Raw genomic sequence first — 22,561 nt, forward strand, 5'->3', positions numbered from 1 at the left:
TTCTGGGTAACACTGAGAGCTGTACAGACGCACTATGTAATCGTCTAACTGTAATGTTGATTACGCAAACGCGAAACCCTTCATCCTGCAAACCAGTTTCTATCAGTGCAATCTGAAAGCAACAAGATGACATTTTCAGGCCCTTTGATATGTTAATGTCTGCTGGCAAAAGAGTGCAGAGGAGCTGCCTGCCTGCTCTCACGCCGTCAAGGGGAGGCGGGGGGTGTATGAAACCTCTGTATTATAAAGAGCATTCAGACATCCCTTCAGTACAAAGCCTGTGCTTTTAGTATCTGTTTTAAGGCCTGCCAGGCATGATCCGTGTCAGCTAATAGGTGTTAAGTGTCGAGTTGTCGAGTTATCGGAGCTTCTGTGATAAAAGAGAGCTGTGCATAACTTGATGCAGTTATGCTTCTTATGAAAAGCCTGGATTAATGGATCTATCTATCGATCTGTCTGTCTGTCTGTCTGTCCGTCCGTCCGTCCATCCATCCATCCACCCATCTGTCTGTCTGTCTGTCTGTCTGTCTGACTGTCTGTCCTTTCTCTGTCTTTCCTTCATCGAACACAAAAGGAGACATTTGGAATAATGTACTGGTTGCTCTTTCCCTGTTACAAAAAGGATGCACCTAGTATCACAAAAGTTGTCTTTTAAAAAAAAGTTGTCCTTGTGCTGTACTTCAACTCTTCTGAAGTCATTTGATCGCTTTGACTAAGAAATAAACATAATCTCAAGATAATATTCATGTTGAGCTGTTAACTTGAGAACTGCTGCAATCGGATCACAGTTCTTGTGTTCAGTGAGTTGAACACAAGAACAGGACCAGTCCAATTTGTGAACGAATCATTCAGTGTGGTTTTGTGAACCAGATCAACCTATTCATTGAAAAGATCTCACTCTGTCTATATGTCTCCCCTCTTACTCTTTCTCTTTATTTCTCTTTCAGAAATTGCTCCATTTGCAGAATTTTAACACATTGATGGCTGTGGTTGGGGGTCTGAGTCACAGCTCGATTTCCCGCTTGAAGGAAACTCACTTTCACCTCAGCCCAGAAGTCACCAAGGTCCAACACTCACTGCAAAAACAGCTGTTTAGTTGTTCAAAACATTAGTAAGAGTTAAATTGTGGTTGAAGGCCAACTCCCTTTGCTAAGGAACTGCAGATTTCATGTACTGTAAAGTTGACTTTGGGAGACTTTTTATAAGGCATGATCATATATGAGAGACTGGAATGTGATATACATATGTTTTCAGAAAGAGGGAGGTGATTCATTTCAGAAAATGTCATTTTTTCCTGCTATTAACAGATCTGGAATGAAATGACAGAGCTGGTGTCATCGAATTGCAATTACTGTGCATACCGCAAGGCCTTCAGTGAATGTGAAGGGTTTAAGATCCCAATCCTAGGCGTTCACCTGAAAGACCTGATCGCTGTACATGTGGTGTTCCCGGACTGGGGGGAGGACGGGAAAGTGAACATTGTGAAGATGCAACAGCTGTATCTCACCTTTAATGAGCTGGTGTCTCTCCAGAGCGCCGTGGCTCAGGTGGAACCCAACATGGATCTGATCTATCTGCTCACTGTGAGTCTTCAGTATGTGATCATAAACCAGTAGACTCTGTTAAGGGTGAATCTCATAAAACCTGTCAAGGACATTTCCAGGTCATTTTACAACACAAAATGAAAAGAGAAATAATATATATATATATATATATATATATATATATATATATATATATATATATATATATATATATATATACTCCTTTAAGAAAATAAAGCTTGTTTTCAGAGCAAATTTATTTCTCCCCTTTTCTCCCCAATTTGGAATGCCCAATTCCCAATGCGCTCTAAGTCCTCGTGGTGGCGTAGTGACTCGCCTCAGTCCAGGTGGCTGAGGACGAATCTCATTTGCCTCTGCGTCTGAGACAGTCAATACACACATCACGTGGCTTGTTGAGCGTGTTACCACGGAGACATAACGCGTGTAGAGGCTTCACGCTTTTCTCCGGGGCATCCACGCACAACTCACCCCACCGAGAGCGAGAACCACATTATAGTGACCACAAGGAGGTTACCCGATGTGACTCTACCCTCCCTAGCAATCAGGCCAATTTGGTTGCTTAGGAGACCTGGCTGGAATCACTCAGCACGCCCTGGATTCAAACTCAGGACTCCAGGGGTAGTAGTCAGAATTGTTTCTCACTGAGCTAAAGTAATTTATAAATCATAGTAATACTATTTTTGTACTGCCTTAAATTTAAACAGATTTAAATAATGAAAAAATGAATAAAAAGTACTATATTACAGTAATGTGAATCTAACAAGAGTCATCATTTAGAATTCAACTCAAAAGTAAATGTCCATACACATTACAGTCATGAGAATTTGGGGTAATGGTCTTACAAATAGGCTTTATTTGTCATATATCATATCATATCATATCATATCATATCATATCATATCATATCATATCATATCATATATATATATACGTATATTATTGTGTGAATAGTGTGAATTTTAAATTAAATTTTAATTGTACATTTATGTCTGTTTGTGTGAAGCTGTCTTTGGATCTGTATTACACAGAGGATGAAATTTATGAGCTGTCCCTGCTCAGGGAACCCCGTAACCCTAAATCTCAGGTAAGATGAATGCATGCCTTGTGTGTGCTATGTGCAACCCCCCATTGTGCCTCTGTTAACATTTGCCAACTAACCAATTGTTTAAGCCTGCCACCCTGTAAAGCTAGTTTATGACAGTTATCATCTGAAATTCAGTACAGAAAAGAGTCGTCCCATGACTTGATATCATCAACAAATCATATCATATCTTTCTGCAGCCCACATCGCCCACAACCCCTAACAAGCCTCTGGCTCCACTGGACTGGGCATCTGGAGTCACCACCAAACCCGATCCCTCAGTGGTCAACAAACATATCAGGAAGGTTGTGGATGTAAGATGTTTCCCTCCTCATCCTCAACATGATAATACTTACAATGTCAGACACTTATGATGTCAAAGACTTTCGAGGTCTGATTTGTTTTTGCCAAATAAGTGCAACTGATCATGATATGATTACATTAATAGGTTACATCCAGGCATTGGAAGGAGCTGAGTTTTTCATGCTTATACCAGTGACATCCTGAATAGTTCAATCACATTCATTTTGATGATATAGAAGATTATATCTGTAGTAAGGCACATTTGAATGCCACTTGCAGAGAACAGTCCCGTCATCTAGCAGACCACATACAAAAGTTGTTAGTATTAGAATGACAGTGTTTCGCAGTTGCCTGTATCTAGTCTTTGCCCAGTGTCTAAACATACTGTTTATTTATTTTTTACATGTAAAGTCTGTGTTTCGTAACTATGACCATGACCATGATGGTTACATATCCCAGGAGGACTTTGAGAGTATCGCTGCAAATTTCCCCTTTCTGGATTCCTTCTGTGTGCTTGATAAAGACCAGTGAGTATGAAACATACACACACACACACACACACACACACACACAAAATGTGTGATTCTCTGTAACAAACCCCTGCAGCGCCAAACTGCTTATAGCGTTTCTTGGCATGAGCATCTCTCAGTCTGTGTGTAGGATCTTATGTGCCTGGCCAGAGATTCCATGTTTGATGACATTTGAGAGGAAACTTTTGATTTACAGTACATCACCTCCAGTCTGGCTGGGTGAATATAGCTTGCGTGTCTAAAAATTTCCTCAAAGGGTTCCTCTCAACCGTGTAAAATATGTTTTATCGCAGCAAATGGAGCATAATGTAGCATGCACACTACATTTCACATGATGTTAATAATTAAAACAACAATAATGCATCTTTAAAGAGCATTAAAAGTACAGCATTTAAGTGTATTTTGTGAAAATACAGCATTGGAACACTGATACTTTTCCACACCACTGGATGAACTCAAACAGCATCTAATAGGGACAGTTCACCCCAAAATGAGAACTTTCTTTCTTTGTGGAGCACATACAGTAAGGAGATGTAAGCTTTAGTCAATATCCTCTTTCATTGCATATTTTTTTTTCCCGTACAATGAAAGTAAATGGTCACAGAGGCTTTCATTCTATCTAACATCTCCTTTTTGTATTCCATAGAAGAAAGTCATACAGGTTTAGAACAACATGAGGGTGAGTAAATGATGACAGAATATTCATTTTTGGGTGAACTTTCCCTTTAAAGCTTTTTTATTTTCATTATCAGAGGTTACAAATGCCACATTTGTAAGGTTGAGTCACTTCAGCAAATGCAACTGCTCATTGCAGTAACCTGAAGAATTGTTAAAAGGCTGAAGGTTATGAATCCCTGTGAAGGACAACCAGCATCACTCAAACGCAGTCTCACAGTCAAACAGCATCTCACACGCACACTTAGAAATTCCCCTGGTGTCTTCTGTGGTTCATCTGTGCAGTACAGCAGTCAAACTGCATCACTGATGCATGAGTGCATGCATCTCTCCTGCGCTCCTACTCTCTGGCTGACTCTAACGGTCTAATTCAGATATCATTCCTGCTGTGACACAGGAAGAGCACACAAACGCACTTCAATGAAATGCACACACTTTCACACAGTTACAATACTGACAATCAACTGATGAATGTGAGACTTAAAGGCATTGTTCACCCAAAAATGTAAATTCTGTCACCTGTTTGACTTTCTTTCTTCTGTGGAACACAAAAGGAGAGCTATCTGTCCTTCACATTCAGCCTAACATCTTATTTTATGTTCATGAAAGAAAATCAACACAAGGGTGTATAAATAAGGACAGAATTGTTTGTGTTTGTGTAGTTAAGTATGAGGTTGACTGATTTGTGATGCTGAGGGATCCATTTATAACTCTTTCTCTCTCTCTTTCTCCAGGGATGGATTGATCAGTAAGGATGAAATGATTGCATATTTCCTGCGTGCCAATCCATTGTTACAGTGCAAAATGGGGCCCGGTTTTATTCACAACTTTCAGGAGATGACCTACCTGAAACCGACTTTCTGTGAACACTGTGCTGGATTTGTGAGTTAATTATCCAATGAATTTTGTATTTTTGTGCGATGTGTACAGTGCAACATATGTGCACAGTTAAACTCAGAGTCATAAAGTGCGGTATATATCTTCTGAAGTGCTCAGCACCGCGCGCGCGTGTGTGTGTGTGTGTGTGTGTGTGTGTGTGTGTGTGTGTGTGTGTGTGTGTGTGTGTGTGTGTGTGTGCGTGCAAACAAGTACACTTGAGCAGGAGCTAAGTTTACCACAACATCATTGAAACCATGCAGTGTATAAAGGTTAAATCCTACCTCAACCACGGACACGGTTGTTTCTCACTCCAGAGTTTTCTAACATTAGGCATGTGACATTATGTGTGAAGACCTGGATTTTTTTGTTTGTTATTTTTCAAGCCACAATAGGTCAAGTTTAGTGCTATTCTTCTCATTGCAGGCCAAGTGTTGGAAAAAGAACCAAATCATGACACAAGAATGGTGGATTCTGACATTTGTGGCAACCGGCTTTAAACGCCACAATAGTCAAACCAATGCACAATAAATATAAACAGTAATGCAGTTCAGAAAACTTAGAATATACATTACAAAATTAATACATTACATAAACAAATATACAACAACAAAAAAACAACAACTTCGCATTACATTTCCTGTTGATATATGATGCACAGTACAGATTTACAAGTCATTTGAATTACTGAGCACTGTGGGCTAGATAGAGAGTGACTGTGTACAGTACAGAGTGTTTATTCATAGCCACTGCTATTCAAATTGTTCTGTATTTACACAGATGGTTAGACAGGAATCCGCTGAGTTAACACACATTCTTTTAAACAGACGTTCAGACACACACATGCTCTCTCACTTTTTCAATGGACACAAACACACACACAGATCCACATTCTCACACTGAATTGCACAGGAAGGGTGCAACATGTGTGGAAGTATCCTGTTTATTACATGGTTCTGTGGGCAGAAAAGCATGAATTCAAATACAGCATGAACCTGTTGCTACTGTTCCCAATTCAGATTTACTCACATCATTTTCTCTCTCTCATTTTTTTCCTCTGATGCCCTTCCTCTTCATCATGTGATGCACTTTATCAGCTTTGGGGGATTATTAAACAAGGATACAAGTGCAAAGGTAAAACAAGTCAAATGAACATAAATAAATGCCTGCACAAGCTGCAAATCTTGTAGATTTTCATCTAGTTTCTTTTCTCTGTTTAGTACATTGATGTTGATTTATTAAACATCCTGTTTTTCAAGTAAAAAAAGAATCTCAGCCCCATGTATGCAGCAATATATGTGTGTGTGCGTGTGTGTGTGTGTGTGTGTGTGTGTTTTATTTTTATAAAAAAAAAATATATATATATATTTTAGTGATAGGGTTAGAAGTTTGTGTTATGTACTCATTTAGACATTTTCTTGTTGTTAAAGTGAAATCTGATTGTTTTCAGACTGTGGGGTTAACTGTCACAAGCAATGTCGTGAGCTGCTGATTTTGGCGTGCCGGCGTCTCCCTAGGTCCACCTCGTTGGGCAGCATGTCACATGGTGCGCTCACACACAGCTCTTTACCCAACAGCCCCACCCTGCCCACCAGTAAAGGTAAACAGACACCTCAACATTAGTTCAACACTGTCTGCTCATCTCAACATGAAATGCTTAGATGGGGGTTATTTAAAAAATCATTTAAAAAAGTAAAATCTAATGTGTGCATAAATTAAATCTCTTGAATTGTGGTCTTATACTTTTTTTTTTTTACATTTGTTTTGATTACGTTTTCAAGATTATATTTCTAGAAACTTATAATTCGGCAGCAGCTATTTGCACTAAGGCCAGAAACAAACTGTATGCATGTATGTAAGCACCTGGCGAGCACACTGCCAACGTGCAGGCCAGTTGAACATACATAATGTGCATTCTAGCGTTACTGTGGCGTTTACGGTAACTTCAAAAGTTTGTGCCATTACACTGGATGTGTTTTTCTCAGGCCCGGACAGAATCTGCAGTCTTTGTTTGCCATTTTCTGAGAAAATGTGTGGAATTCTGCAAAAGTTTTTTTAAAAATAGTAAAAATGTGTTAAATAAATAGTACTACACTCTTATTGGTAGCTGAAAGTGAATCATTTTTATAAAAGCACTTAAGTTCATTGTTCTGTTAAAACGCATGTTTTATTTGAGCTGTTATGTTTAAATGGACATTTTCATGGTTATTTTAGGGTTTTAGGGTTTGTTGACATCACATTGTCATTGCCGTAAAATTGGCTCTAACTTAACACAGAAAAGGTTAGTAAGTGATTTTATCACACTAAATCCTGTTAACACACATATAGTTTATATCTTGTGGCTATATTCTTGAAAAAGTGAATATTTTAACGTAAAAAAAATTGGCTTCCATTCAATTCCATTGTAAGTGCCTCACTGTAACCCATATTTACAGGAGGGTCAAGTTAAAATTCATTTTTGTGGTAAACAATATTATGCCACAAATGCTGTCGATTCAGCTTAACTTGTATTGAACCTAGAAGTATAAAAGAAGGTATGCCTACATGCTATATTTACACTAAGGGTAAATGGTGGTAGATACTGTTTGCACAATTTATAAATAGCAACAAATAGCATGTTGTTGGCAGTAAGTACAAATAGTGATATATGTTGTTCTCCTAAAGTGTAAATAGGAGTAATTTGCAATTTGTATTATTTGTAAATGATCTGAGTGATGGTGGGTGGAGTGCAAATGGCTTTTTCTAACAATGTGGGCTATTTGGCCTTAGTGTAAATACACAGTGCCATTTATTTATCTTAAAATATGGATGAAATACTCTCATCGCAAATGTTTTCTTGTCATGTTGTGTCACAGATGATGATGAGGTGTTTACGTTCCCTACTGTCTCACCTTCGTCTGGTTCTGATCTGGAGGGAAAGTCCATCACGCTGATGACCGGTTCAGCCCAGCGGATCTCAGTCCGGCTCCAGCGAGCCACCACCAGTCAGGCCACGCAGACAGAACCCATGTGGCCAGAAAATGGCTGGGCTGCCGTTGCTGACAGTGGCTCACACACCTTCCCCAAGATGAGGTATAGACGACACCGCAAAGCATCCAAGAGCAAAGGCTTTGCACGCTGGGAGAACGACACACAGAGTTCAGCAGGGACGAATCGCACTCGCAGGGATTCACAGGAGCCCAGCGAAGAGCCACAGCAGAACAGACTTATAGGACAACATACTGACAAAACTAAAACCTCTGAGGTAGGATTGAACATAAAGCACCTAGTTTAAATTCTTCTTAAATTCTAAAAATAAACTCTTTAGTAAGTCGATCTACGAAAAGCTGATTTTAAGTTGCCTCTGAACATCAGGCTGGCACAGGAGAAAGTATTTGAACATTTTCACTTGGCTTGGGATCGCTGCCTTATGCACATATCATAATCAGAAAATGTTCCAGATAATTATCTATCTATATCGGCACTTTATGTGATATACAGTAAAAAGGGCTACTTGTTGTATAATAGTCTTAGTCTCTTTATACATATTTCTCAACACAACTTTGGTTGTGTGTGTGGCAGGATAACTCCAGTATTAGGAACAGTAAATGCTATATCACCACTTTGTGGTCTCCCAAAGCTTTTATCCCAGACTACATTAAACGGAAGGCCAACTGAGAGGAAAGCACACAAATTAGGCTTCTAATTTAAATGTTGGTTAATGTTAATATGTCGGTGCCTCAAAAATGTCAAATAAGAAAATAACGTGCCGATCAATAATCAATTCATCATTATTTTATGACATTCCTAAGAACACTAGAAAATAAATGTTCCTAAGTATATTAATAGTTATTATAAATGTTATTCCAATAGAAATATTTATAAATATTCCACTAATATTCCAGATTTGTTTTAAATACTAATATTTATTATTAATGTTATTATTATTATTATATAGTCAACATGCTTTGTGTGATGACAAAGATTCAGAAAAGAGTGGTGAGGTGCTTAGTTTGAAACATGAGGCAAAATTAATTTGACAGAAGTCTCAGACTTGTTTGGGCAGCAAGACCTTGTGAGTCCCATAAACCACCTTCTTGTTTTCTGTTTTTAATTCCTTTCTGCCTCTCTCAAGGCTCTGGAACATCTTTTTATGAAACCTCGCTCACTCATTGCCATGGAAACACCAAGGTTCCACGGGCTGCCCCTTTTCTCATTGCCCTAGAGATAATCTTCATCAGAGGCTGCAGGGCCGAGAGCCCCACTGCACTTACACTGATGGGCCTAAATATGTAACACCAATAACCTGACCGGCCTCATCTGCTGTAGGGTGTTATTTTAGGAGCTGACAGTCTCTTTGTTTTGGGTTCAAATGCAGAGCATATGTCTGACTAGGATTGTGTTGCCATGTTTGTTAAATTCAGACCTTCGCTGTGTTATTTGTAGAACACATATTGAAAAAAGACATGGTCACTTGACACATAGGGATTTAAAATGTTGGCACACCTGCCAGCATTACAATGCAAAATGAGCTTTTTAGTTGAACACTTTTATTAATAGTCATGTTTAAAACCATCATGTTTCAATTAGTCATCATGGTTTTATATTTAATCAAAGTCTTTTTATCAAGTCATGGCACTCTGCAGCCATCTTTGGAACACTCCCAGGCAGTTATTTTCTACAGTATGTAAACAAGCAGCATTACAGTGCAACTTCTATCTGCTTAATACTCCTAATTATATCACAAAAGGCATTTGTAATTAAATGTGCATATCTCTTATTAACTGTATTTCTATGCTTGCAAAATCTTCATATTTAAATTATGTAAATAATATTTCTACTTACTATTTGCTGAACTATTATAATTGTTGTTGTTATAGGCAATTAGTAATTATCATAATAATAACTGTAAAAACAGTAATAAATAATATGAATAATAAAATAGTTCATAACTAATTCAGTTTAATTTTCATTTTATTTTTATCTTTCTATGTCTCAAGAGAGACATAAGTAGTCTGATATCACGATTTGCGCGTATTTCCCTTGTAGTTCATCACGACTGCCACTAGGGGGAGAACTATGACAGTCGTACGCAAGTGTCGGAGACAGTGAAAGGTGGCTTAAAAAGACCAGATTTCTGAACAACCTCAGAGAAATGTATCATACCGTGTTGAAAATGCCAATTTTTGAGTGGGAATAAAAATTAGCTGGTGTTCCCTACTCCCCGCCCCATATACAGAATAGGGCGGAGTTATGACATCTCTGCTTCAGATAACTAGACATCATAAGCAATATGACTGATAGCAAAAATAGTGGTGTTCAGCCCTATATGTTTGAACCGGAGTCAGACACTGATTAGGGAGAGACTCCGTCAGAAGTAACAACACACACACACACACACACACACACACACACACACACACACACACACACACACACACACACACACACACACACACACACACACAGAGTTACAATGTTCGCTATGCGCTATAAAGAAACAACATACACAAACAAACATGTCCCTCAGCAGTGTCCATCAACAGTCGTGGTCAGGGCCTGTATAAAGTGGCATCACTTTGTACAGAACTTGCGATCGGCTTGTCCCGAGACAGTGCTTATTATTAATGGGGATTCAAATAAGGACTGAGTGTATTTTTATCATTATAGGGTGGTTGTGTACACACACACTGCCAACACACATTTATGTTCAAACACCATGTAAAAGTTAATTTTGCATAATAGGTCCCCTTCAACCAATCATCAATGCTCGTCGATTTGCCGATTATCTCCTAGGTCAAGAAGTTCAGGGTGTGCGCAAACACAAGAAATATCACCAAACAAACACCAAGAAAAGTTGGTGCATTTTGTCATATTTTAAATTAAAATGAAAGCTAAATGAAGCCTGTTTGCCCAGTGTAAAACAGCCTTTTAAGCATGAGCAATAGCAAGAGCAACGCCTTAGCAATCACCACTAATTATTTTTCCTAAAATCAAATGAGTAATATGGTTTCTGATCTGTGTTCTCATGTTTTCAGATCAGCTGACTTGTCCGCTCTGTGGGCCCAAGAAGGACACCCTGGAGCCAGACAGGACCATGGCCCAGAGGGCTCTCCTCTCTAGGGGGTATGCTGGGGTGCCTCCTGCCTCCAGTGGATCGGGAATAGGTGCATTAGGCAACCCGCTGACTGAACGGGGTTGAGGGAGGGGTTACATCAAAGGAAAGGTCTCGGACTCAACAGGGAGACTATAATGCTGTGTTCTCCTCTTTGGAGTTGAGAAACTGGACTGTAATGGACCGATTGAAAACTCAGGAGACTCTTGCTAAGTATCAGTGTAAACTGATGTGAAGGATACATTGGTGTTTACTGTGACAGATAAATGAATTAGATGTGTGTGTGTGAACAAGATGAAAAGAGAGTCCAGGAGACTTTTGTACAGAAATATCAATGTGAATGTTCTTATTTAAGGGTTGAGGTGGACGTGTATTCAACACACGCTCTGCTTGGTGTATTTTTTTTTACTCTGAAAACACTACACGTTGGATTTTATTTGGAAGTTTAAGGTGGCTCTGGCATGTGCTGTTACGGAGGATAGGTGTCTAAGAAAATTAATAACACTAACTGTGTTTATGGGTTTGCCCAGCAACACATTATGATTTGAAGTGGAAGGTACATAGACAAAAGATAAGAAGTGGATATAATGAAAAAACTGATCTATGCTTTTTCAAGGAGCTAAAGATTGATTGTTTCATTTATGGTTTGCTTCATACTTGTGCAGAACTTTGTTTTTGCTTGGCCATGTTTGATCCCTGTGCTTCAAAGAAAAGGCATGTGCAAGCTGGATGAAGTCCTTAATGGGATAGTCACTCAAAAATTAAATTCTGACATAATTTACTCAACCTCATGTTGTTCCAAAGCAGAATGGCTATCCTTTTTCGGGAAACACAAAAGGAGACAGGGATGGCCGTGGCCACTGACTTTCATCGAATGGAAAACAGCAGCTTGGATATTCTGCTAAACCTCTCCTTTTGTGTTCAAAGATAATTGGTGACCTAATTTACATTTTTGGGTGAACTATAATTAAGGGATAACCTCTGACCTTTTGCATAATTACAGGAGTATTGCTTAGCAACATATGCTATATAAGAGTGAAGTGATCTTTATATCTACATAAATTCAGAGACCGATATTTTTTACCGACACAGGTGTTTGCATGGCCTTTGTTGCTAAGCGTCAGACGATTTAGTTGGGCGGCTAGTCCATCGTCAAGGCAACACAGAGTTCAGCGTCCTTCAGCACCATATGTTCTGAAATGAGTTTCACACCCAGATCCAGGGCAGACAGACATCTCGGCTCAGTGAGACACAGAAAGGCTCAGACGGACAGGCCTGATATGATCGTCTCTGCAGATAATGTACAGTATGTGAGAAAGAGTCAGTAACCATACAGGTATATCAACAGATCAAATATGAAAAACTGGTTTTTAAGCCCATAGGATTAGATGCATTTTTCAGCTATGAATTTTGTGGATATCTGATGTGATTTTGGGGTCATAATAATAACACAAATGGTTTCATGACTTGCTTATGATTCCAAGAGCCCTGGCATTCCAGAACCTTATATAGGTAGGTTCTAAATCTCATAGACTTAACCACTGAGCACACATATTATTTGATTCATGGGGTATGAAAAGCATATCAACAGAATTTCATGACAAACACTTTTTACATTATAAAATGTGAAAAACAGACTGTTGTAGAATCATAAAATGTCGAACCTTGTGCTGACTGTAGTGAGATTAATGTTTCCGATCATGTTTATGGTTCATGTGTGGTCTACTTGAGGAAATGTTTATTTTTCTACTGTAATAAGAAAACAAATGACTTTGATATGGAAAAGGTTGAGATTCAAAGTAATTTTGAATTTTGAGACAATATCATTCTTCATATTCACAAGGTGGTTCTTGCTTCTTATTTTGAACTTCAATATATCTACAAAATTTTAAGCAGGCTAATTTATGGTTCTAAGGGTGAAATCGGGTTGTCTTTGCAGTGAGCAAGTCATCTCAGGGTCTCCGGGGTGCCAGTGACAATAACCTTGACCCACAAAACTGAATATTAAACATCAAGGGATTTTTACTGACTGGATTATTTACGTAATTTAGCTTGAAAAAAAATGTGTATATCAATTCTGATGTAAATGTTAAATGATTATTTTAAAATTATTTAAATTATAGTGTTTTTTTTTTTTTTTTTTTTAGAATATTTGGATTTAGAGGTTTATAATCTGCTTTAACTGGAATGATGTCTTTGAAGAACTTCACTTGTACAAATATGTCTCATAATTTCTCCAATCTTCCCTTTTCTGTTAATGGGGAAACCTCTTAATAAACACACTAACCTTGCACAGACTAAGCTATTCAAAACTTTCATTGTTAGTCTTACAAAACCAAAACAATATCTGAATTAAACTCTTGTTTCCAAATAATCTCCGTTCATTCTGCTACTCTTTGAACAAATCATTAGCACCAATTTGTACATATAAATATTCTTGATGTACATCGCCCTCATCTGGACATACTGTATATATTATATTAAAAGTTATATTGTTATATTGAAAAGTAATTTCATACACACCTGGCTTCTAACATATCCCTAAAGACAACTAAACGTTTGTAATAAGATATAATTATACAATTGATATGATTAATTCTACTGTAAATTCTACTCCCGTGTATCTGGCAGATAAACAATGACAACTGGTGACATTAAAGGAATATTCCATACAAAGTTTTTGTCCAGGTTAAGGTAAATCGACAGCATATGTGCAATAATGTGGATTACCATAAAAAAAAAAGTATTTATACTCGTCTCTCCTTTTCTTTAAAAACAGCAAAATGGAGGTTACAATGGAAGTGAATGGGGCCAGTTCTTGGAGGAATTAAAAGGCAGAAACTTTAAGCTTATAATTTTATAAAAGCTCTTACATTAATTCTTCTGTTAAAACTTATGTATTATCTTAGCTGTAATGTCATCATATACCGGTACAATAGGGTTTATGGTGTCACGTTGTCATAGCAATGAAAATTGGATATTACTAACCCTATCTGTGTAAAGTTATAAGTTCTATCACACTAAAACCACGTTAACACTCATTGTTTACATATTGTGGCTATAATTTTGAACCAGAGTATTTTAATGTTTACAGATTGGCCCCATTCATTCACCTCCATTGTAAATGCCTCACTTTACCCCAGATTTGTTTGTTTTTTAAAGGGCAATTTAAAATATTGATTACTTTTGTAGTAATCAATATTATTTCACAATACTGTCAATTGAGTTTAAAGGAATATTCAAGGTTCAATATGAGTTAAGATCAATTGACAGCATTTGTGGAATAATATTGATTACCACAACAATAAATTTTGATTCGTCCTATCTTTTATTTAAAAAAAAAAAGCAAAAATCAAGGTTACAGTGATGCACATACAATGGAAGTGAATGGGACCAATTTTTGGAGTGTTTAAAGGCAGAAATGTGAAGCATTTTATGAAAGCAATTACATTTGTTTTTGTTTTTTTAAACTTGTGTATTATTTGAGCTGTAAAATTTTTTAAATCAAGGTTTTTCGTTTTTATTTTTATAAAGAAAAGGAGGGATGGGTCAAAATACATTTTGTAGTAATCAATTTGATGCTAAAAATATTCTCAATTGAGCTTAACTTGTATTGAACTAGCCATATCTTTTACTTCTATTGAACACAGAATATTCATTTAAAAAGGATGGCAACATTAAATGTAACCATTAAATCATACTAAATAAAACCACATTGAACTAATAAAATCTACTAATTAGTGGATAACAGTGATAAACAGCTCCATACTTCTACCAAAGACTATTTAGCCCAAGAGGAACCACTTGTGTTCAAATAAATGGGAGAAATTGGAACATCAAATATAACAGATGTAGAACAGGAAGTCTCGCCTTACATGTAAAAGAGCCAATAACCTTTTAGATAAATACATTACCTGTCAGTCAACTCAAGAACACGCATGTGTCAGTCTAAGAAATAGCATTTTTTAGTGTCATCTGAGCTTTAGAAGAACAATTTATGATGCCAATGATGTCAGATTTAACTGCTGATTTAAAATATGTTCTTTGATTGTAATCCTGACCAACCGCTTAGGAGATTTTGGTCTTTCCCCATTTAGGTAGATAGCTGTTCTTTTATGCTGCTTGTTAACATAGAAAATTGCTCCCAGGAGTGTTCCAAAGATGGCCTGCGAGTGGACTGAATTACCTGGAAAGGGACATAGCTTCTACAGTACACAGTGGCTGAAATGAATCTGTGAATTGTTTACTCAAGCTAGTTTATTACAACCATCTAAATGAACTGATTCACTAAAATGATTTAGACTTTCCAACAATACATACAAGTGAATTGGTTCATTTACACGAACAGTCAGAATTAACCGATACACTTAATTGTTTTGGACTTCCCATGAGAGAGAGATGAAGAGTAGCTTATTGTTTGAAAAATTAGACTTTTGTAAAATGATGTAGCTGAACTACTATGACGGTTCTGTTTAATGTCATCAAGTTAGTAGGTTTTGTTTCTTACCAACACTGATCCCGGGGCACCCCAGAGAACATGCCACCCCACGACCACCCTAAGTGCCTATGCCAAGTTTCACCACAGCATGAATAACATCATACAAATGTTAAAACATCATAGTAATATTCATCACTACAACAGTGAGCACTTTTCTTTATGGTTTATTTGATCATCCAAATAACTTTAAAGGTGATCTGTCACTCTTTCCCAAATCAGCAGAAAACATCTCAAATCATGTCTGTCAAATACTGTATGGCTTTCCATACTTCCATAACACCCAAGCTGGTTAACTGTTAATATTTGGTATTTATAAACAAACACATTCAGCAAAATCCCACTTGGAAAGGAAATAAAATATTCATTTGCTGATGGTTTCAATAACAGTATTGACATTGAGAACTAATAAACATGAAAATCTATAACATTTATGATTTCATAAAGAACCGCTTCCATAAATAAAACTAGAAAATATCCAAACTACATTTTTTCAATAACTTCTGTATAATGTCTAGTATAAGGCTTTATCAGATTCAGAGTCAGGGCAGCAGCAAAGAGGCAGTAGACTGAATCGATGTAAAATACCAAATGGAGGAAGACGAATACAAACCCAGAAACACAAAGTTTAACCTTGGAGTTATTTGGCAACCCAATCGCGCACTTCAAAATAAGTGAAGTAATTTAAATGGTCTGTTGGAAGCTTAATCGTGTAGACCTTGAACCTTACACATGCAAAAAAGCACATTATGTTCATTCCAAGGAGATCTCAGTAAAGCAGACCCCTGAGGCACCAGGTGAAAATGGGATGTCATGCCTGTCCATTCGTCAGGAATCTAAAGGCCTGCATCTCATCTCGTTCTCTCAGAGAATTGTGTCCTCTCTGAACCTGTAGTTGGCAGAAACTGTCTCTGTCTTTCAACTAGTATATTGTCTTCCTTGCCCAAAGCCCGCCTGGTTATACTGGTGCCCACCTTGCTGAAAGAACTGCTCAAACTGCCCTCCTTGGTTAAAATTCTGCCCCGCTCTTCCACCCCATCCCCCTCCCTGCCCAACTCCTCTTCCTCCTCCTCTCCCTCTACCTCCACGACCCCCCCTGCCACCTCTCTCCTGGTGTCGCCCTGCATCCTGAAAATATCCCTCATTCTGGTAACCCCCACCTCCGCCCTGATGCCCTCCGCCACCTTGGTAACCTTCCCCTGAGTACCCCAGTCCTTGTTGGCCTCCTTGGAAGCCTCCCCCTTGGTATCCTGATCCCCGTTGCCCTCCATGGTAGCCGCCGCTTCCTCCACCTCCATAACCTCCTCGATGTCCACCATCCTGGTAATTAACCTGGTATCCACCTCCACCAGAGCTTTCCTGCCAGCCCCCCTGAACTTTACCCCCACGGTGGTCTCCTCTCCCACCCCTCGCTCCGCCTCTCTCATGGCCTCCCCGGCCTCCCTGTTGCTGATCATAGCCACCCCGTCCTCCACCTCTTCCCCCACCACCACCAGAGTAGTGCTGCCCTCCACCACCCCCTTGTGGACCATCTTGGCGTTTCTGCCACATGGGCATCTCTGGAGGTGGGGGTTCAATCTCATTTGGTCTGCCTCCTCGGTCAGGCACACGACCCATCAAGACCTAAATTAAAAATTTAAAAGTTTTAGTGTGTGAGCACAAAACTGTATGTATATAAAGTTAATTATATATATATATATATATATATATATATATATATATATATATATATATATATATATATATATATATATATATATAGTTTAGACACATACGCACAAGTGTACATTTAGGACCAATTAACCTTCAGGTACTAAAAGAATCATTAATGGAATTGTTATGGAAACAGCTCCGTTATACTCCTTGTAATTCCCACCCCTGGTAATAAAAACATGTTTGCTCATTCAACTCTTGTTGCAGAAAATTACTCACTGGTATCTTCTGACAAAAAATTTTATACAATTCAGAAAACATGAAAAATATAAACTGTTCAAAAGTTTAAGTGACCTACCTTATTAATCGCACAGGCTGTTTTCTCTCTCATGTGACCACTGCTGGTTTGCAGAATCTTTGATAAATCTTGTCTAGCAGCAAACAGGTGAGCCACAGACACCATAGTCTTAGTGGCTAGTGCCGTACGAAGAGGCTGGTACACTTTGGTGAGCCTCTCAGCACGTGTCTGTACACAAATATATCATAGATTATTTTTCAGCTTCACCTTTTCTACATAATGAAAATAAACATTTGACCTACTCTTCTTGTGTATAACTCGAAAGGATTTTGGTACCTTTGCTCTTTCTGACCAGCCAAAAGACTGCACTGTCACATCCAGTCGTTTCAACAACATTTTCCTTCTGACTTCATACTCATTCACAAGTGCTTGGTTTATTGCTTCAATTTTCTCCTGCAGATGAGAAAGACACAAATGTGTACTTAAATGTAAATACAAAAATTACAATTAAATAAAATATAATCAAATAATTTTTTTTTTTTTTAAACTGTGTTCAACAAACAAGTAAAAACTTACACAATGAACAGGTCCCAGAGGTTTCTTCAGTAAAGGCTCCCCTATATGAGATGGAGGGACTTTGGACAAAGCTTCCTTCAGCTGAAGTAAACATTTTATTTAAGTTCATAATATACTGAGCTTGCTTATAAACATTATATAAACTATATATAAACCTTTATAAAGGGCTGGGAATTGATACAGATTTCCTGATTTGATTCGGATTTCGACTCGATTTGATATTGTTTCATATGGGTATATTTCAGTGGTAACACCTCACAACAAGGTTCCACTTGTTAACATTAGTTAACTACATTAGTTAACAAGAACTAACAACGAACAATACTTTTACAGCATGTTTTAATCTAGTTTAATATTAATTTCAACATATATATATTTAAAATCATAAGTTGCATTTGTTATCATTAAGATAACAACTAAGATTAATAAATGCTGTAAAAATATACTTGTTTGTTCATGATACCTAATGCGTTAACTAAAGTTAACAAATGGAAACTTATTGTAAAACGTTACCATTTCAGTTATAATGATCACTTTGCTAGCATATGAAAGAAATTCTCTCTCAGCAAAGGCTGTTAATTACATAAGGGATCTTCACACTGGGCACATTAGGAAAATATGAATTTGACTATTTATGGTTTATTTGTTATTCATCATTTTGCTCACATTTTAACTTTTTAGAAATTGACAAATACATGTATTCCATCAATAAATATGATATTACATTGAACTTGTTATATTTTGTAACATGTTTATTGTTTACATGCATAACTTGTACTATTTACATGCATTTAAATTGATTTGAAGAAAAAAAAAACAACAACATGCAAAACACAGTACCGTCTCTTTAAGAAAACCGGCTGTTCTGTAATGGAGCACATATTAAAAAGAAAGGATTCGAATGCATGATCTGAATGAAATGTTAATTTTTTTGTTGTATTTGATCAACAACTGAATGTAAAGAACAGAAAGGGTAGTAAAAGAGACATTACTCACTGACAAATGGGTTGCGTGGATATCGTCTTTGGACACTCATTACGCGGACGAGTCAAACCAAATGTTTACCCTCAACATGCAGTGAAAGGATGTCATGCTGAACTTCTTCCCCACTATACTACACAATCACTGGTGAGTGAAATTGTGAGTGAATATTTACCAGCCAGTTGCATAGTGCAAATTCTTGCTAAATCAAGTGATTTCCTCTCACTGTAGTAGAGTTACGCAAAAGAGTAAAATATAGATCTTGGGATTTAAGAATCAAGATCGAGATAGTTCAAATGAAGATCGCGATGCATTGGAAAATCAATATTTTTCCCCAGTCCTAATAAAAATGAATGATTTTTCGTGAATGTGTGTGCATACACCAAATAGTAGAACTCACCTTCTTCTCAATGCCACTGAAGAACTGGAACATAGTTATGTTGGCAGGAGGTTTGGACATGGCCAGAGCCATACAGATGCCTTTCAGCTCTACAAAGACTTTACTGCCCCCCATCTCCAGCACCCTCTTCTGGGGCTGACTTATCAAGATCATCCTGGAGGCCTCCAGCTCTGAGATCAGGAAGTCTGGAAAAATAGAATAAATAACACAGTAATGGAAGAAAAATACTTAAACACAACAACAAAAGGCTTCTGGGCCATGACTTGATTGGAGCTTTGTAATAAATAGCTTCATAAAGGATTAAAGGAATGAGCAGATGTTGCAGTTTTCATACCTAGCAGTAACAGACAGTTGTTTGCATTCAGCAAACGTTTGGTTACGTCTCCAGTGATGAGCACAGGATAGGGACAGGACATCTCAGCTAAAAGACCACTCATCTCCAGCTGAAACCCCTCAGCCTCGCTCGGACCTACACATGCCAAACCCAAATCAAAATCAGCCAAATCCCATTAATCAGACAGTCCCACAAATGTCATTATTTATTCACCTTTTTGTGGTTGTTGTTCCAAATCCCTATGAGGATAGGCAGAATGACAGCCTTACTCAACTTTCACTTTCTTTAAATCTTTTTTTCCCATGCAAATACAGTGAATTGTGACAGTGAGGCGGTCAGTCTGCCTAACTTCTCCTTTTGTTCCATGGAAGAAAGCACAGGTTTGGAACAATATGATTTACCTAAACTTAATACAATGAATTATCAGTGTTACACAATTCACACTATTATTCCCAGTTTAGTTTCGCTTTGTAGGAAAATTTTTAGAGAGTGAAAAGGCAGAAGTCACACTCTGATGGGCAATTCTTTCCTTATAGATTCTGTTATTTGTGCAGAATAGTTTCTTGTCACACTCACAGTTGGTTGCATGAACGTTCTCCTCTATTTTGCAACAGAGCTTCAACTCAGACACAAGCCAGGAGCACAGTTTAGTGAACTCAGGAGATGCAGCCCCACCACTCACAGCTGTCTCAAGAGCGCCATCCTCTAGGAGTGGACCCTGGTATCTGCAATCAAACACAAACACACACACACACACTTTTCTAAGATGCTGTTACTGTGCTTGCATTTTAAGATAGCCCTGAGTCAGTGGTACTGCCTGTACTATTTAGGAGATTGTGACCTGATCTAATGATGCCAGAGTGCCATATCTATAAGCCTAAAATAAAACAATCAAACTGGCAAGACTATAACGTAGCCTAAAGACAAAAGACACATTGCCTGTTCATTCTAAAACAATAACAACAGCATATTACTGATATGAAGTTCAGTTATGCTTCAATGCAGGAGATAACTTACGCAGAGCTGGTCAGAAAAAACATAAAATTACTTCCATTTTCAGGTCTTCATCCTTATAATAGAACAACCAGTTCTGCACTGATTATAGAAACGTCAATGAACTTGTAAAATCGTCAATGTTCTTGTAAAATGATGCTTTTGTAAAAACTGTGAACAAGTCTGGCACATTGAGAGCTGGTAATGTGGTGACAGTGGCCTGTTCATGCAGGTCATGATGATACAGGCCGGATACTTATGCCAGTGGAGATATTTCAATATTTGAGCACTGCTGACTCGGCACGACGCATTCAGATCATTAATTATAAAAAATCACTCTACATACGAATCAATAATCACAGCTCTGACATAAATCACACGAAAAAAGTACACGGCTGTCATCGCTGCCGAGGAATGCAAAACAAATGAAATGACCAGCGGATTGGATCAGAAAAAGATCAGAATATCAGATCCAACCAGTCCTGTGACAGACCATCCAGAACACCGGTGTGCAGGGAACATGCGTGGATGAGTTCAAATATATGCGGCTAAACTGACTATAAAACAGCTGGAAAAGCAAACGAACAGAATCAAATATATTTTTTAGACAAAGTGACGATTAATTAATTTACCCCAGGTCCTCCAGAGAATCAAGAATACCAGTAAAATCCATGATAAACGTGTTGAATTACAGACAGAAGCCGTGGTCGCTGCACTACTTGGTTGGCATTACGGGGTCCTCACAGTGATTTTAGCTGTCCAACAATATGCGGGAAGATATTTCCAACAGCCTTTTTTTGTCCATTTATTTTTGCTTTCTAAAAATGTCATATCAATGTGCATATAGGATAAAGTTCCGTATTTAAGTCTGGTAATGTAATGTTAAATACTGATATTACTTTTGATACTTTTTATAACCTTAAGTGTTTTTTTTTTTTCATTTATTGTTGTTGAATAAATATTAAATGATTGTCGAGTAAAAGGTCCAGATATTAAATACCGCCCCCCATCATTATTATTATTATTATATACCAATAGAAAACACAGTGACAAAATGACAGGTCTCAGGGGAGAGAAAAGTTTGTAAGAGTGTGTTTTCACAGCTTTTCTATTAGAAGAGAAATCTAATATATGTACAATTGTAGGCTATATTTATTATAAAAATGTTAAAACAAGGCTTGCTCTTTTCAAATTTATACTTAATACAATATTTAGGAAAAACCCCGTCCCACTCTTCTTTCTTATAACTATCACTAAGTATTTTTGTATTGTTGTAATCAAATGACATAACAAATTAAACATAAGAAAATGAGATAGAGGTTATAGGGGTCATATTATATAAAAAAAAAAATCTTCTGGAAAAAAAAAAAAAAAAAAAAACAAACCGGGTAAATGAACACCTTAAATTAGGTGCATAAATATATAACGGAAAAAAGTAAGTAGTATCTTATTTGTTGAAATAAATATATACGTTTGAATTTTGAGTTGTGCATATTTTTTCCCTTTAATTATATAAAATAATAGTAGTTTACAAGATAATACAATTTATTGGCTTGAGGATTTTTCCACATACTGAGACAGCTCAATTTTAAAAACATGCAGTGTTTTTTTTATATATAAATGTATTAAAAAATAAAATACAGTAAGAAATTATTGAAAACAACATTTCAGAGAGATAGCAAATGTTTTGTTAACGTCAAAACTTTT

General features: G+C 37.4%; 2 protein-coding genes across 2 annotated transcripts in view; one reads left to right on the plus strand and one right to left on the minus strand.

The window, feature by feature from the left end:
* Positions 1 to 13,488, plus strand: part of rasgrp3 (RAS guanyl releasing protein 3 (calcium and DAG-regulated)) — a 40,654-nt gene extending 27,166 nt beyond the window's left edge. Inside the window, exons 8-17 of the mRNA XM_052153870.1 lie at positions 948 to 1,064; positions 1,308 to 1,583; positions 2,569 to 2,649; positions 2,847 to 2,960; positions 3,361 to 3,476; positions 4,889 to 5,036; positions 6,128 to 6,164; positions 6,481 to 6,630; positions 7,886 to 8,274; positions 11,048 to 13,488. Of these exons, the coding sequence (XP_052009830.1) occupies positions 948 to 1,064; positions 1,308 to 1,583; positions 2,569 to 2,649; positions 2,847 to 2,960; positions 3,361 to 3,476; positions 4,889 to 5,036; positions 6,128 to 6,164; positions 6,481 to 6,630; positions 7,886 to 8,274; positions 11,048 to 11,056 (1,437 nt within the window). The 3' untranslated portion in view covers positions 11,057 to 13,488. The remainder of the gene's footprint in view (positions 1 to 947; positions 1,065 to 1,307; positions 1,584 to 2,568; positions 2,650 to 2,846; positions 2,961 to 3,360; positions 3,477 to 4,888; positions 5,037 to 6,127; positions 6,165 to 6,480; positions 6,631 to 7,885; positions 8,275 to 11,047) is intronic.
* A 2,040-nt stretch (positions 13,489 to 15,528) lies between these two features.
* Positions 15,529 to 21,588, minus strand: fam98a (family with sequence similarity 98 member A). Its single transcript, XM_052154013.1, has 8 exons — positions 21,487 to 21,588; positions 20,438 to 20,586; positions 19,862 to 19,996; positions 19,528 to 19,712; positions 18,147 to 18,227; positions 17,907 to 18,023; positions 17,631 to 17,798; positions 15,529 to 17,242 (listed from the first exon to the last, which is right to left on the minus strand). Exons 1-8 carry the CDS (start codon positions 21,525 to 21,527, stop codon positions 16,538 to 16,540), a joined length of 1,581 nt encoding a protein of 526 aa, XP_052009973.1. The 5' UTR covers positions 21,528 to 21,588; the 3' UTR covers positions 15,529 to 16,537.
* Between the last annotated feature and the right edge of the window lie 973 nt (positions 21,589 to 22,561).

The sequence above is a fragment of the Xyrauchen texanus genome, chromosome 22, assembly GCF_025860055.1.
Source record: "Xyrauchen texanus isolate HMW12.3.18 chromosome 22, RBS_HiC_50CHRs, whole genome shotgun sequence".
In the NCBI taxonomy this organism is placed as follows: domain Eukaryota; kingdom Metazoa; phylum Chordata; class Actinopteri; order Cypriniformes; family Catostomidae; genus Xyrauchen; species Xyrauchen texanus.

Bases quoted from the DNA above. Each gene is read 5' to 3' on its own strand.
- fam98a (XM_052154013.1), bottom strand. From the start codon at position 21,527: ATGGATTTTACTGGTATTCTTGATTCTCTGGAGGACCTGGG. The intron at 20,587-21,486 runs GTAAATTAATTA...GTTTGATTGCAG, and splicing joins GATTCTCTGGAGGACCTGGG to ATACCAGGGTCCACTCCTAG. The intron at 18,024-18,146 runs GTAAGTTTTTAC...TCTCATCTGCAG, and splicing joins CTCTGGGACCTGTTCATTGT to GAGAAAATTGAAGCAATAAA.